At 37.1% G+C, this 16,985-nt stretch overlaps 1 protein-coding gene across 7 annotated transcripts in view; it reads right to left on the bottom strand.

The window, feature by feature from the left end:
* The window catches only part of CCSER2 (coiled-coil serine rich protein 2), a 61,344-nt gene that overhangs the window by 13,938 nt on the left and 30,421 nt on the right, over window positions 1-16,985 (bottom strand). For all 7 annotated transcript variants that reach the window (XM_064430062.1, XM_064430061.1, XM_064430063.1 and 4 more), the window contains 5 exons: window positions 16,644-16,806; window positions 15,859-16,021; window positions 10,072-10,155; window positions 9,234-9,320; window positions 7,666-7,764 (listed from right to left, as the gene is read on the bottom strand). In XM_064430062.1, coding sequence (XP_064286132.1) covers window positions 7,666-7,764; window positions 9,234-9,320; window positions 10,072-10,155; window positions 15,859-16,021; window positions 16,644-16,806 — 596 coding nt within the window. The remainder of the gene's footprint in view (window positions 1-7,665; window positions 7,765-9,233; window positions 9,321-10,071; window positions 10,156-15,858; window positions 16,022-16,643; window positions 16,807-16,985) is intronic.

Below are 16,985 nucleotides of genomic sequence, written 5' to 3'. Positions count from 1 at the left end.
TTCTAATGCATAGAAACAAATTTTCCAGCAAGTCATGGTGCTTAAGAGGCCACTTTACTCCAATTCCATCAGTATTATTTACTGTGGAAGAGAACAGGTGACAGAGAACTGTTCTCTTTGCACTTTGCTCTTGGAGCTTGAGTCTTCCATTAAAGGATCAGGGAACTGTGCAGATCCATGCAATGCAGAGTTTGCCTGTCAGAGCTCTCCAATCACCAAAAGTGTGACACACTGTGTTTGCTACGCTCTCAAAAGAAGAAAAAGCAATTTTCTTATTACTTTTCCTTTTTCCCACATCCTTACCTTTGCAAATCCAAGCTGCAATTTCCCTCTTAAACAACACAATCTTGATCTCCTATTTCAGCAGGGCAGGTTTAAGTATTTACAATCCTTTTGCTATCTAAGCTGCTGAAAACTGCTTTTCTAAGTCCTGGAACACTGGCACTACAATAATGACTGCCCCACTACCTCCTGACCAACAGCAACTAACTGTGGCTACCCTGTGAGCCAGCAGGCTGAAGCTACCTGAACAGCACCCACAGCACAGAAAACAGGAACCCAGTCTGCCCCCACCTCCAGATTCCCTGCTGCAGACCATACTGCCACAGCTGGACAAATAACAAAGTATTCGATTTCCATTCTTTTAAAACAATGCTAAACATCACATTCTTTCTATAAATAAATATTATGCTTTTATTTGTCTTAGGAAAGTTTTAAACACCTCCCTGATCTTCCAGTTATCCTTACCTAATCAGATTTTATCCAGCACTATTCCAGGTTTTAGTACTGCTAAGATGAAACTTAACACATGCATTTAACCAAGTCTTAGAATCTGCTAGTCAGAACACTTTTCATCTAGAAGAGGAAATAAAGAAAAAAGCCTGACAAGACTCCTTTCTTGTTCTTCAGAAGCTGAGATGAAACAATTATTGCAGCAAAATCTAAGGGGAAAAATGAAACAAGTTCTTCAGTCTGATTATCTCTAGATGGAGGTATTGATTACCTAATGGGTTCTTACAGTCCTCCATCAGCAGTCATTAAGATCACAATTTTTAGAGTGCTGCATGAAAGTACTGGAACAGTACCAGCTTCAGTCAAGAAATGGGACAAAATAATATAATGCGCTGCATCAGTTGAACAGGTACATACACTGGATACATAAATAGTCCTGGGAACATGAATTAACACGCAATGACTGGTGAGAAAATCATCAAATGCTTTGGATTTTCATAGTGCCATATAAAACAACACTACATTTTACATGTTTGGTCACATTTCATCCAAAATTGTGTCAGGGTACTGGAACACCAAGTAAAACTCTTTCCATTCCCTAATCATAACCGAATCTTCACATAGTAGAAAACACATCAACACCAGGCACAAGTCTGATTTTGCAGAGACTCATCTGAGTTGGCAAAGGGCTTTTTTCTTTGAAATTTTTAACACATTAAGAAGGGAGGTGAAAATTTTATATCTCTCCCTTTTACTCTCTGAAAAGAGATTAAAAGAAGCACAAGCTATCTGAGCTACATAACAGTTAAGACACTATTATAAAGGCAATGAAATATTTACATGTCTTGATATGTTCCAGAAATTTTTAAGCATCCATATTAGCACTTCAAAGCCCAGCACTAAGTACAGTCATCTCAGTAATTCTTCATGCTACTCTATCATTGCTCTGACTAGAGAGGCAGATGAAGAAAGTGCAAGTAACTTCCTTGAATCTTTTGCCAGCTGAACTGGTCTCCAGGCATATTTTAATTCCCTTCTCCCAAATGCTGCAGCTGACATTGCTCCATATAGGCGAGTTTCAAATAAATGCCAGATTTCTTTTCTGTAGTAAATGAATAAATAATTTTTTTTCTAAAAATACCCCAAACCAGGGTTGTTTAATTGTACAACAAATAAGGTAATGAAATCAACATCAACTGAAAAAGTAAGAATCAGCAGATACAGCACTGGGAATGTATTAAGATGAGTGTTATGACTTAAACTGATTATAAAAATTATAATGGATGTAGCAATCCCATTGATATACCATGTTAAGGTTTAAGTATCTGCAAATATGCCTGGCTTACAAAAAGATTCATTTTCTTTTAATAGTAATTGTTGTACAAAATTCCATCAAATTTACCAAGCTTTGTCCTTTAAACATCAACTCATATTCATCTCCTATTACTCAAATGTGCACTAAGGTTCCCAAGAAATCAAAAGAGGAGGAAAAAAGAAACACACTAAAAACCACATCTCCTCAGATGATACTACATATTCAAAATGCACAGATAATGTGGCAGTTTCCTACTAAAATTAAGAAAGAAAAAAAACCCTGAAGCACCACTTATTTATTACAGTGTCTATAAAACTCATAACCAAAGAATTCTAGAATTACAAGATGAGAACATGACTTACCTCAACTTCTATTAAAAAAAAACAAACCCAAACAAAAAATATCTGATGGGATTCTTCTGGGTTCTGAAGCAACTTTTTCCTCTAAGACTTTAATTTAGACAGCAGTTTGAACAGTCCCTCCCCACAGCTATTATGTGCATCCAGCCCCTACTCTTAAATCCCATTCCTCTTATTTTCCAGACACTGGATTTGTGAAATAGCAAAGGCATCCCCAAAGAGAAGTGAATCAGAACTTTAAAACAACATGAGATTCAGGAGTGGAAAAGTAAGAGCAGCTGAGATAGGGCAGACTACAAACCAGAAGGACAAACATTCTTCTGAGATGCTGATGAATTATACTATTGCTTTATGAAGTTTGGACTCTAACTGCACTGGGAAAACCTCGTGGCTCTTTCTTCTTTTAAATGTTACTATGAAGACAAAGGCCAGAGTTTTCCATTGCTAGTTATGAGCAGACTTCAACCTTAGAATAAGAAATCATGTGAATAAAAGCAATTGCTTCTGCCAGAAAAAGAGAAGCAAAGTATTTCTAAGCTATTGCCACACAGTCATTTTAGTCCAACAGCCAGATACTCCAGTTCTTTTCCCAATATGCAAAACTGCTACTGCTTTAACAAGTCTTTTTTGCTGCAGAAACAAATACAAATACATTAAAGATCCTTTTCTTAATCCATACAGCTGGAGCCTCTGAGCACTTCAATGAGAAGGTGATTTTTGCTGTCTCTCACCAAGCACTGCCGGTTGTCTCATACACCCTCAGAGCTCCACATCATGAACAAACCTAGAATGACAGACTTCACTACTGAGGTAAACAAAATGTTTCTGCAGCAGTCTTCTCTTACTGGTCTAGCACCCAGAAAGAGATTATGAATAAGCAGTTCTGAAAGTATTAGATGAAAAACTTCACCAAGCCAGTTTTATGTGCTGGTTGACACAAAACCAACAAGAATTGCTTGTGAAGGGTTCAAGGACTTCTCTTCTGTGTAGTCCCTACATGTCATGCACAGTCACAGCACAAGAGACAGGTGCACAACATGACCACCTAGTCCAGCTATGGTTTTGTTTCACCAAGTACATGTATAAGAACATGAAGCAAACAGCAGAGCACTGGACAGTGACAGAAAACAGAGGCTGGCTGTGAAGATGAACACATACAGTGACTGGACCTCAAAAGCTGCAAGCTTAAATTAATGGTTGTGAAGCTGACACATACAGGATGTTTAAGGCTAAGGAGAAAGAAGATACTAAAACCAGAAGGTCAACAATACAGAAAGACAGACAAAGGATTACAGAGCTTCATCAAAACAATTGACATGAAAGGTTTGGAATGACAAAGTAGAACAAAATTCAAAAGGAAGGCAAAGAATATCTCAGCACAAAAGTAGAGAAAAGATTGAGCAAAGAACAAGACCATGCACGTTCCCATGCAAAGTGAGAGGTTCTGTTGTCATTTCAGCAGAGACAAGAATGAACTTGTATGTACATTTAGGCAGCAAAGCTCATCTCATCACTGTGAGCTGTTACCAAGGGGAAATACCCAGCTTTTACTGTGTACACTACCTACTCTTGCAGGGAGTGGAAGAGCAATCAGCAACGAGGAGGAACTAGTCCTCACAGGCCAGAATCTTTTGCAGGTATCTTGGACCAAATTCAGGGCTTTGCAGTTTGCTTCCTCATCTATTTACTTCTCAGCATCTGCCAACATCCTTCCCAGCCCAAGATCCAAATGATTTACCAACAAAAACTTGACTTCTAACCCCTTTACCCTCAAAGTCTTAAAAACATCAGTATTTACTATTAGAGAAACAATGCTGCAAGTGTGGCAATGGATGCTCACATTTTTCTTTCTTGTAAGCTGTTCATTAACACGAGTTTCTTCAGGTAATTTTTATCTTCTTCAAGGGCTTGGTTATTTTCTTACATGATAGTAAAATCGTAAGACACACTAACTGGAATGAATTCTGTATAAGAGATCTGTAAGAGATCCTTTCAGAAATGTCATGGTCTACCCTGCCAGCAAATACTTGTACAAGTCTTCATCCCAAGGATGGTTAACCATGAATAAAACACAAACTTAACCTAGAAGTTACCTAAATTTTGAGCATCCTGCCAGGACACTTACAAGAAATACCATGTCACAGACACAGCAGACAGGCAATAGGTAGCTACCTATCAATTTTTAAGAAGTCAAGTTTCCCAAACATTTCTTTCCAGCCCCTAGTTGTTATTATGTGAACACTAAGTTTCAAGGATTAAGTTAAAGTTATATAACTTCCACTAATGTACATATTTACCTTTAAATCTGAAAAAAACTAAAAGTACTTTGAAAAACTGTGGTCCCTAAAGAGAACAACACCAGACAAGTTTATAATCACATCAGAATGGGCCATTTTCTAGAAATATTTAATAACAAAGAAACTATGTGAACATGACTTTTAACAATGAATATGTTTAGTGATATCCATTTATTTATTTAGTGGCAGAACCATGAAGTGATCAGAAATAGCAGCCATTTCAAATGGCCAACTGAATTGCTGCAATTCATATGGTCTTTCCTAGTTCATTAGCATTTATTCTTTATGACACACTGCACTAACAATGTTTATCAGGCACGTTTCAGTATTCAAAGTATTCCTTGGAACACTAAGTCACTGAGTTCTCAGACTCCTGAGGAATAAACACATTGTATCAGTTCTGATTTGCATAGAATATAAAGAATTCATAAACAGTCAGATGAATCTTGAAAATTCTGATACCTGAAATACCTAATATCCACCATAATTTAAAATGACTGGCAGGTCAACACTAACAGGAAAAACTGAAATAGTTAAATATTCATCAAAATTGAAAACTATTACAAGCTTAAAGAAGCAAAAAGCTAAGCTTCTCAAAGGAACCACTCTGTCATTGCCATGACTTCAATTACAATTTAGTTAAAATAAAAAAAAAAGTAAAAAAGCTAATCTATATAAAAAAGCTAGTCTATATAAAACCCGAGTAATTTCATAAACATTAACAATATTTCAAGATTTATACTATATATAGGACCAAGAAACATGATTTTTCTTAGTCTTGATTCTTAGGTCAAGACCATTAATCTAAACTGAACAGGAGTGTTAATAAAGCACAAGAATTTATTTGAGACATTTTTGAGATTTGAGTAGTGAGAATACACTTTACTCAGGTGTCTCCTTCTGTTTATTGTACTCTTACCTCAAGAAAATAAGAGCTGACTGTGTCTCCTTTCTATTGCAAGAGACGTTTTTTGTTATTAGGTTTCAGATCAAAAACTGTTTTATATGCAAGGAAGTACCCAAATGCATGTTAGCAGAGGAAGCATTAAACCAGAAAGTTGAGGTCTGACCATTGGAACAGAAATTCAGCTGCACCAGCCAGACCATTGTCCTCCTTGGAGAAATCCCACATTACACAGTTCCCATTTCTGTTGGCTGACAGAAAGCCTGTAACTTATAAATATGCACATGAAGACATTGAAAAAAACCCAAAAAACATGCCCAAAACATTCTGCCCAAAACCTCCCAGCTATTAAAAGGTCCTGAAAAGCAGAAGAGTTTCAAGATTTGTTAATATTTTATGAATTTTCCTAAGTCCTTTATCAATTTCATGAGAAACTTTGTACATGGATAAAAACACCAAGATGTTTGGATTGTGCATGCAATGATCACGTGCCCAGAAACACGTATGGGTATCATATGCACATATCCACCCACCCAACCACAAATACAGCACAGGCTCCTCTAGCTCTTCTTAAAGATACTGTCCCTTAACCCAAACTTCCTCCTGACAAAAAAATATGTCCTTTTCAACAAAACTACAATATAACTTAAAAAAAATATACTGGCCAGCCTGACCCACACCAGACAATTGTGCTGAGTGACTCCTTGTGCTTCAGACAGCAACCCAAATTTCCCATCTTCTCCACTATCTTTATCTTATCAATTAACACCACAAGCTGCACAAACTAAAATTCCTGTATTTAGCAACTGACTTCCTATGACTATTAATCTTGACTCTGAAGCCATGTGATAAATGAGCTAGAAAAAAAATGAAGATGGAAACAATAGCCACTAACCTTGTAATGGTATCAGTGCACAAATACATCTCATGAACAGCACACACATGAAATTAAATTGGGAAAAAGAAACAATGCAAGGGCTCAGAAGCTCCAAAGTAAAAGAGGAAACACATGGGATGAACCAAGAGGTTACATGTACACGGGGGAGCAGAGGTGTCAAAGCAAACCAAAAGCTACTTAAGGTTTTAACCTTTTGACAGCCTTTTATGACAGAAAGAAGGAGGTTGGATAACATGGGTAAGGCTGTTTGCCAGTAACTGGTGAACACACAGCATGGTGGTGCTTCTGCCCTAGAGTGCTATGTATTTAATAGAGCAATTTTAGAAGGGTGATTAATCTTTATTACAAGCTTACATCAAGTAACTCAAAGTAGGATAAAAACAAAGAAATAAAAAAAATCAAACCCATTTTTAAGCTTTTAATAAAATGTCCTAGGTTTTCTAGCTAGAGCAGTAGCTTTAAGATCCAAATGCTATTTGCTGGTGACTAACAAAAGCTTTGTTTAGCAAAGGGAATTTCTTCTTATTATATAATAACAAATATGTTGTCCCTCCCCCATCTTAAATATTCTATTGGTGTTTTATGAAGAATGTAAATTTTACATAGTGGAAACAAATGTGATCCATGCAACAACATATGGGAATGAAGATGTCTTTTGTCAAAGTGATTTTCACACAATTATTTTTTAATTATTAAAGTTATTAAAATGAATTATAAAGAAAAATTAAACAATATTAACTTCTGCTTTTACACTTATGCACCAGAACTTAGAATATACTGTTTATTTTCCTCAACAAATATGAAAACATAAACAATGAAAATTTGACCAGGAAAAAACCCAAAGAGTACTTTGAAGTCAGGATATAAGAAAATCTCTTAAGTATGACTAGAATTGGCTGTAACTTAAATACTGCAAAGGGTGATTATTTAAAGAGAAGATTTCTAGAGTTTAATTATTTATTTTGAAATAAATGTTTGCAATATTTGTTTACATAACAGGGCTACAAAAGAATGCAAGGGTTGCACAGTGGGAAGGACACTACTCACACACAGTACAGAATCTCTTAAACAGGGCTGAGTTGTGTGAGAGCCAAGGTTATAGAAGTGGGGAATGAAAGGCAGAAAGAGGCACCCGAGCATGAAGGGCCCACTTTACTCACAGAACTCCTCCTCCAGGAGGTTTGTGTGAATTTATCGGCACACGCGCGCACCGCCCCTGGAGGTTTTTGACTGTCCTTCTGGCAGTTACATCTAGTGGCCTTAATCACCCCCAAAAAGAGAAAAACAAACAAGAATTAGTTAGAAATTAACTAAGGGAGCCTCTTGCAAAGTACAGTCAAGGCCCAGTGTTCAAACCTGAAGCATGACTTGACTGTAGATCACAATACGATTAAACTGTAGAAACCTCTATTTACAGCGCTGCACAACTGCTGCTTTTCCCAAAGGATACTGTGAAGTTATCCAGAATAAATATTGACTTTTGGAAAGAGTTTTTCCACTTAAATTTCTGAAGCACTGAGTTCTTCAAGTCATCTTTCAGTCATTACAAATATAATTTTTACCCATCTCTACAGCAGAGTTCCTCTGCTGCAGCAGTTACAGGTTACTCCAGTAATCAGGTACACAATTGAGCAGGGAAGGAGAAACTTCCTTCAAGGAATTTTGGCTGATTGTTAAGAGTGAGACTAAGTGTACTCAAAACCCAACACTTACTGCTAAATGCTAACAAACAAGGTAATTTGGTTTGGTATGCTGTGATCTGGAATTTGGCTGTTTAAACAGCAGAGCAAACACCAAATCTTCATCCTTCAGTTTTGTTTTAGAGGGAATGTTCCCAAGCCAGAGAGGGAGAGGATGAAGGCCACAGCTCAGTTTTTCTTCACACACCTACAAAAGCATGTGTTTAACATTTCATTAGAGATAATGGTCACACAAGTACTGTCTCTAGCTATGATAAACATATATGGTGTGCACCTCTTGGCATCTCATATACCCTGCATGTAGGATCTTGCTGTGGCTTGAAATGGTTGGAAAATGTGGGGCTGTTTTACAAGAATTGTCACAGTAGGTGAATTTAACAAAACCAAATGCAAAGATATGCATGGCAAATCTAAACTCAGAACAAGAGCAAAAAGGTAAAAGGCACATGTGACTTTTGTTTTAGGCTTTGTGTCTACCTGAACCTAATTTATGATGAAGTGACCCACAACTTTTTCCTAGCTGGCAGATTTAATCTGACTATTCAACTTGTTTTGTATTGTTTCCTTAAAAAACAACCAACTTAGAATACGACTTTGCTCAGCTTTAAATTTTATGGTGTAATTTTTTATTAAGATAATGGACAAGAGAGGGAAAAAAAAAAAACAGTAACAAAATCGTTAAGCAGAATGATAGGCCCAATCCTCATTCATTGTAAGTTTAGCCTTATCTTTTCCTCAGTGTTTTTACTGAGCAGCTTCTAGAATTTTATGTTCAAAACTGTTTTGGAAATTAAATACCTTCAACAGCATTATAAACATCCTTGCTTAGTGCCACAAAAAATCATGACCAGATCATGGAATTAAAGATCCCAGGAGCACAACTGGGAACCCAAACCTACCTTTGTTACAGTGAAAGTGCAAGGAAGAAATAGCTAAGGTTTCTCAAAGCCTTCATCAGTACTGCCTATTGAAGTTGCACTCTGCAGTGCACACCTGGGATTTTGCTAAACATTTTAGATTATACTTACAAGCTGCTGCTCGAGTTGGTTGATGGTTTCATCCTTTTTCCTCAGTTCATCTTTAAGCTGCCTGATCTCGTTCAGCAGATCATCCATCTGCAACAGAACAGAGGTTTTGTGTAAGGATGCCTGATCTAAGGAACACCTCTACAGCACATATGAGATGAGACATGCCTGGAGGCATGGCAGTGACACTGCACATGCTCTATTCACACAGAGAGGGGCTGCAGGCACACAGGTTAAAGAGTGAAGAAACTTGAGTAAAAGTCCCTTTAAGAGGCCAAATTCAGCTGACCCACTGAACTCCCAGAGTAAGTAAATCAGCTGCATTTTTGAAGTACTAATTCAACTGTTGTGCAAACAAATGACACTATATAGATGAAAAGGCCTAGTCAGCAAATACTACCTACAGTCCTCTCTATCAATTACTGAACTCAAACAAGCATTAGATTTTAAGTGTTCTTCAACTTCATGAAGTATTTATAGCCTTGTTATATTTCCAGTAAGCAATGTTTCCTTCCCATAAATACAGAATTAGTGATCATTGTATAGTGATTTGACAGTAAGAGCCAAGTAATGCTACAAAACATTACCACCACAGAAAACACAATGTTACAAATCTGCAACTATAAAAGATGACCCCATTTGTAATACCTATTGTGACTTCTGCCTTTAATACCCATTCTAAAAAAATAATAAACTAGCCACTGACTTTGTGGGGCTCACCTAGGTTAGCATTTAAACAAAGAAAGATGCAAGAAGCAGGACTTCATTAACACACAAGCTTTGGGTGTGTTTTCTAAACATAAACAAGTCTTATTCCTTAGAGTCAATCAATGTAATTTACCTTAAAAGTTGACTCAGGTTCTTGCGGTTCTGGACTCGATGGAACTGAGAATGTGATGTCCTGGAGTGACACATTTTCATCATTCTACCAGGGGACAAAGACAAGAATACAAGTTTGAATCACCTGTTGAAACAGCAAGTTTCCTTTTCCCCCCCAACAGTAAAGCAACCCTTGTTGCAGCCTATGTACAGTGCCCAGGTAATGCCCATGCTACAGGCACTTACATTTCATTTCTATAACTTGATAGAACTTTACATCTCACAGTTTTCTGGTGCTGTTTTGGTTTGGATGCTTTTGGGGTTTTTTTGTTTCTTGGGCTTTTAAATAAATTGACTGTTAATTTTGAGAACAGTCAAGTTTACACTGTCCAGCACTCAGTTCTCATCAGTTCTCAAGCAGCTGCTTATCCCTTCCAGGCCCGTGGCCAGCAAATGAAAGACTGATGAAGCAGCAGTTTACACACCATGTTACAGAGAAGTTCTACCAGAGTGCTTTGAAATAATTTGCACAGCAATAGCATAAAAACACAAACATTAGTTAGTTCAAAACATTTGTAAAAAGCTAGAGGAAAAATGCAGCAATTAGAATCCTAGAATTACTTTCAGTTTTGCAAATTATTTTTTGCATATTTATATTGTATTTTATATTTATTTTTTATTCCCCAATTAAAAAATTTCACCAACATTTTATGTTAAGCAACGATTCAAACAAATACGCACATTCAGAAGCGAAGTCACAGATGGTGTCACAGCTACAACTGTGAAAGAGTCACCATGGGAATGGGAAAAAATACAAAACAAGACAAACTATTTCAAGCAAAAGTATCTCACATGGCTTTTCAAAGCTCTGTACTTCCAGTATTTTACTGCTATTAAAATGCAGGGAAGTGGAGCAATAAGACATTCCACAACAGCAGATTAAGACCTGATTGCAAAGAAGGTTAGTATGTCACACACTCTCTGGTGATTTAAATCAGCACTCCAGGCCTGTGCTACACCTGACTCATTCACCAGCAAAGCAGGGACCAAGGTCACCTGCAGCAATTCCCTCACCACTGCTGCAATTACCTCAGTACACATGTAGAGAACACAGCACAACTGGAAAAGAAACAGTTCTAACTCTATCAGTAGGAACTCATGCCTCCGTTTGAACACATGCTAAGATTAATCTATGAAGTCTGTCTTCTTGTGCTTTTTGTTTCTTTCTCATTATACTGGTAAAATGAAACAGGGGAAATCAGCAAAACAGAGTAATCTAATATCTTACAAAAAAAGATATCAGAATTACTGAAAAAATGATAGAATTAGCAAAGAAAATGCACCTGGTTATATGCATATGCTATTTTTGGTAGGCTAGAAATAATACTAAGAAGTATAGCAATATGCCAATAATTTGGAAACTTGGGAGAGAACATCTGCTTTAAATATTTTGGTAAAGACACAATAAACTATAAAGGTATCACCACATTGCCCATCACAGCACAACAGGCAATACAGAAAACTGCTACTGCTAACACTTTTACAGTAGCAGAACACATTATTTATTTTGGTGTAATCACTAATCCAGAGCATTACCAAGTTTATCAGGATCTAGTGAATTTTTACCAAGGTCTAGGTTTTGATTCCCAATTCCCATCTTTATTCAGTACAAACCACTGATCTGAATAGACTCTTTTGCTAATGAGTCTATTCAGAATAGAATAATAATAATGAAGCAAGCAGAAGCTGTGTAAAGTGGCCATCAAGCAGAGGGTGCTATTCACCTGCTGCCTGCTTGGCATTCTGAGTGCAGTCTCATCCAGGCCATGTCAATCTCACTGCCACTGTCAAACAGTGTCACAGTGACAATCTGACAGTTAAGCCATGGCTTAAACCTGATCAAATTTGCCAATTTGATTTGCTACTGTTTGTTCATCTCTTTTGGTTCTGTTTCTTTCAAGCACAATTAAGTCACTGAAGTGAGTGGCTAGTAAAAAATACTAATTGTAGAGGCGTTTATACAACTTAATGCATGACAAAAACGTCTTTTTATTTTGTAACTCTGTTTCTTTCTCAACTTCAGGCTTCTCATAAACAAAGATGAATCTCTCTTGTGGATCTCACCAGATGCAAAAAGAAAAGAACACAATGAATATGTATTTCAAAGGTACACAAGTGACTTAGTGATCTAAAGCCTCAGCAAAATGTACTGATGCATTTAACAAATCTGCAGTACATGGTTCATGTTTTCATTCACAGCTCTTCATACAAATGGGCCGTATCTGATAAGTTACAGTGAAGAGCTGTGCTTGAAAAATAGAATTTCATTTCCATTCATGAAAGATAAGTTGAAATGAAACTTTTTTTTTTAATAAAACCTGCCTCCCACAGAAAAAAGAGCTTCACAGATCTCACAGTTCTGAGAACTGCTTCATGTTTCAGTCCTCCCTACAAGAGCAGCAAGTGATGATCTGAGATAAGACAGGGCGGCTGCAAGTCACTGATGGGTTACTACAGAGGATGGTCAATCCTTGCAAAGATCAAAGGCTCCAGAGCAACAGAAAAACTTTATTTAAAATTGTATTAACACATTAGCCTCCACCTAGAGCAGCAAGTTTTGAAACTGAGGAGGAAGAAGAAATGTTAAGATCAGAAGAAAAGTTATTTCTTAATAATCATGCAAATGAAGTACCTTAGTCAATGTTTAAGAGGGATTAACATTTACATGTCAATTATTACTAGAATTAGACTTCCAAAACATTTTCTTCTTACAATCCAAAGTTAGCACTCCAGTTAAGCATTAAAGAGAGAACACTCTCCAGCAGTACACCTCTGTAAATATGGCTGCATTTAGTACAAGAACAAGCCACATTTTTCACTCCATATAGGTTATTTTACATTATATTACTGAGAAGTCAGAGAAGGTTAGACCCACTACTGTGAAAATTTTCTAAGCTCTGTATGAGAGTGACTCCTATTGCTGATTTCACTGTCTGCAGGCACAGAAGATGGCAGTGAGTGAGGAGTAAGCAGCCAGCACGTGTTACTGCTCACACTGAGCTCAGCCAAGGCTCTGCTACTCCAAGAACTATTTCTTTTTCCAAGCTGAACTGGAAATGCAGCACCAGCCCCAAGTGCTGCAGCTATGTTGCTAGCAATACACCAGCTAATTTATATGCAGTTATGTGAGCTCCAGTCACAGCAATGAATCCAGGACAGCACATTAAGTCTCCCCAGGAATCTGCTAGGTATACATTCATTACGTGCTGTGCTCTACACTAAGTCACACTACAGCTGATGAGATAATTGTATAAAACTTTATTTAATTACTAACTCTTCCTATTTTACTGTAACTGTTCCTCTGGGACCTCGAGCCTAAGCCCTGACTACAGCTCTATTTCTACCTATCCAAATTAAATATTATTGCTGAATGTCACAACTGGAGAAAGACAACACATACACTTAAATGTGTAATGTTGGTGGAGCTAACAGAAGAACTTCTGCTTCCATAATAAAACTGGGGTTTGAAAGCAATTGACTTTGTACCTTGATTTTTTTTATATTTTGCAAGCTGCTTGTGATCCAGTCCTAGTTCAGAGTTCAGAATGCTAAAGTTCAACTAATTGTTTTCAAAACTGTATTTCTGTTCAAGAAGTAAAGACAAATTGTGGTATTTTTACTCATTCCTGTTAGTATGAAGCACAATGTTTACAGTAAAGGCTTAACATTTTAATGTAATAAAAAAATATTTCATACAAGTTTTCCCTTATTGTTTAGCAAATTAAGGTAGTAAAGGTCTGAAGTTCCCCCTCTGTAGCAGGCTCATTTACTTTTACATTACTATTCATGTTCTTTGATTAAAAGGCAGGATTACACACAGGAGAGTAGAATAAATATTCAGAAGTCCAGTGATGAGTTTTGGAACTGGTGAGTCAAAACAGGGTTGATTTAGGTCAGGAAAATACAGCCAAGTATGCCTGACAAAATGTGAAGGGAAGAATAATACCTGTTATTATGAGACTCACTGTTACAGGGAAGAAGGATCAAGCATTTGTCAAGACCAGGAGCAAATTTTGACAAACAGACATATTAAGAGTAACTGCTTCATTCTGTACATTTAAGTTCTTTAAAAAAAGTTAAGCTGAGCTACTTGATGCAAAGCTTTTATTCTGCAACCTGGCTATTATAAACCAGATCAAGATTTTACACATGATACTCTGCAGGGCCACACATTACTTGGCTATAATGTGTAAGCCTTTATACCATGAACCACACACACAGATCATCCATCAAGCTGTCAAACTGTCCTTGTGTTAAAGGCATTAAAAGTCCTGGGTAAAGGTTCCCTGCCACCTCTGTATTAATGATTGGGGCACAGTTTATGCAGCCCACCACTCAGACATGGGGTTCTAAGAACACACCTTCCCCTTCTAACACTGCATTATTTTTGTTACAATTGTTTTTCATCCTGACAAAATCAGGAATAGATCTCACCACAGGAAGCAAGAGCATTTCTAAAAGGCACAATCACACCCTTGAATTAGCCTCAAGGTTGACTTGCTTTTTGTTTTGTTGTGTTTTTAGTTCTTTACTTTTAAGGCACAAAGTTATTTTCATTACATTATCCTATTAGAAAAGAACAGCAATGAATTTGATATTGAAAGACAACATCATACACTTTTCAATGCTAATCTGTGTATGCCTTGAAAGAAAGCCTCATGGACTGTTCTTTATTATGGTAACAAAGAAATTTTTGTAGCTGAAATGCCATACATCTGCTGAGTCATTCAGCAGTTTTCCAACTCCCACAACTTTCCATGTTTTGAGGTACATTAAAAAAGCTCCTTAAAAGCTTATGACAATTTCATAACATAGGAAAGTTAAGTCTGAACACTTCCAGTAGAGATAACCCAGCAGGATTTGCTAAGCTTCTTGTCAAAACACAAAGAAAAGATTAAAAGAATGAGGAAAACTTTTGTATTTGTGGGGTTCCCAGATGATGGTAGGAATGATGTATTTGAATTCATGTTTCTAGAAAATTAATTTATTATTTTATGGTACTATATTATATTAAAGAATGCTATACTAAAACAATACTAAAGAATACAGAAAGGATGCTTACAGAAGGCTAAAAGATACTCAGGAAAACTCGTGACTCTGGAGAAAGTCCCGACACAGTTGGACCCTGACTGGTCATTAAGTCAAAACAATTCACATGAAACTAATGAAATAATCACCTGTTGGATAAACAATTCCCAACCACATTCCAAGGCAACAAAACCACAAGAAAAACAAATGAAATAATATTGTTTTTCTTTTTCTCTGAGGCTTCTCAGCTTCCCAAGAGAAGAATCCTAAGCAAAGAGATTTTTCTAAAAAATATGATTACCACAGAAAACAAAGCCTTAAGAAAAAGCTAATAGCACTGACTTGCTGAATGCAAGTTTGATCAATGGGATCAATTTTAATATTTTTTAATTTATTTTTAACTCCCAGCTTTTTTGAATCTTATTGGATAAAAGCTGGTTTTCACATACGCTGTTTTTTTAAATTTGATGTTTCCTCAGAGAAGTAAATTTTAATATTGAATAGATATTAAAAAATTTGGTATTTAGAGGGTTTTGCAGTCAGCAAAGTGCTGACAAGGCACTACTGGAGGCAGCAATAAAAGGTATAGTCACTTTCTGGAACTTTGTAACTCAATGTACAAATGAAACTCCAATATCCTAATAAGGCCAAACAGAACATAAAACCACTTAGGCGCAGTCCCCAGTTTACTTTAGTGCCTTAGTCCCTGTGGAGAGCTCACCTGGCGCAGCAGCCTCTTGAGCCGGAGGAGCTGGGTTTTGACGGCGGTGCAGTCCTGCACCATGTGCCGCAGGGTCATCTCGTCCAGCATCACCGTGTTCTCCGCCAGCGCCCGCGGCGCCGCGCAGCCGCCGCCCGCCCCAGGCTCCAGGTAGTTTGAACCCCTAAAAAAAGCCCAAAACAGAAAATTACACATGACAAACTGGAGCTAGACGGCGGTTGGTCAAAAGGAAAGTGTTATGCAATGCGGGCTGTACTTACATACTGTGGCATACAGCAGAAAATAAATGAATAAATCTGAAAAAGTCAATGCTATCTCACTTAAATACAGAGCTTTCCTGTCCACTCCCAGAGACCCCTCTCAGACTATAAACTACAGTACCCTAAAACCAGTTAGTACAGCAGAATTTCTATCAACTGTCATTCAACCCTGTAAAGACTATAAGGTTACATTTGCTTTACCAACAAATTAAACTGCAAAAAGCTGCCCAAACTTACAAAACACAAGTAGTAAGACATTGCAATTGTTTTCCATTGAACACATAAGCTATTTGAATCAACTTGTATAATATTGTATCAACATGAGCAACAAGTACTTGGACTGAAAACAGAAGCATAAGTTTTGAAAAGAAATTGTTAGAACCCTCAGCGGTGCTTCCACTCAGACACACAACTATTCTGAAAATGTTGTACTTGTACTCAATATCACTTGAGATCCCTTAATGCCAAAAAGGAATTGCTCACTGGTGGTTTAAATGTTTGTGAGGATATAGAAAAGTGCTTTACCTGTTCAAATCATTTTTACCATGGATATAATGGTCAGTATGGCCAAGATGATAGTGCTCCTGTGCATTCCATCGCTGCTGTGGTGCTCTTTTCCAGAATCCCTCTTGATGCTGTCTTGTATTTCTGTCTTGTCTCTCATAGCGGCTCATATTTTCACATTCCTCTACAGAGAGCATAATGTTAAAAAAAAATCATAAGACTTGTTCCCAGGACCTTGCAAATAAAATATTAACTATGTGGTGGTAACAGATGCAGTGAAAAGTCTGTGGGGTTTGTTTTGGTTTTTTTAACTGATCCTAAACAGTATAAACTTGTTACAAGAATAGCAACCTGTAGCAGAAA

The sequence above is a fragment of the Passer domesticus genome, chromosome 8, assembly GCF_036417665.1.
Source record: "Passer domesticus isolate bPasDom1 chromosome 8, bPasDom1.hap1, whole genome shotgun sequence".
In the NCBI taxonomy this organism is placed as follows: domain Eukaryota; kingdom Metazoa; phylum Chordata; class Aves; order Passeriformes; family Passeridae; genus Passer; species Passer domesticus.
This window is presented reverse-complemented; position numbering and strand designations above follow the sequence as displayed.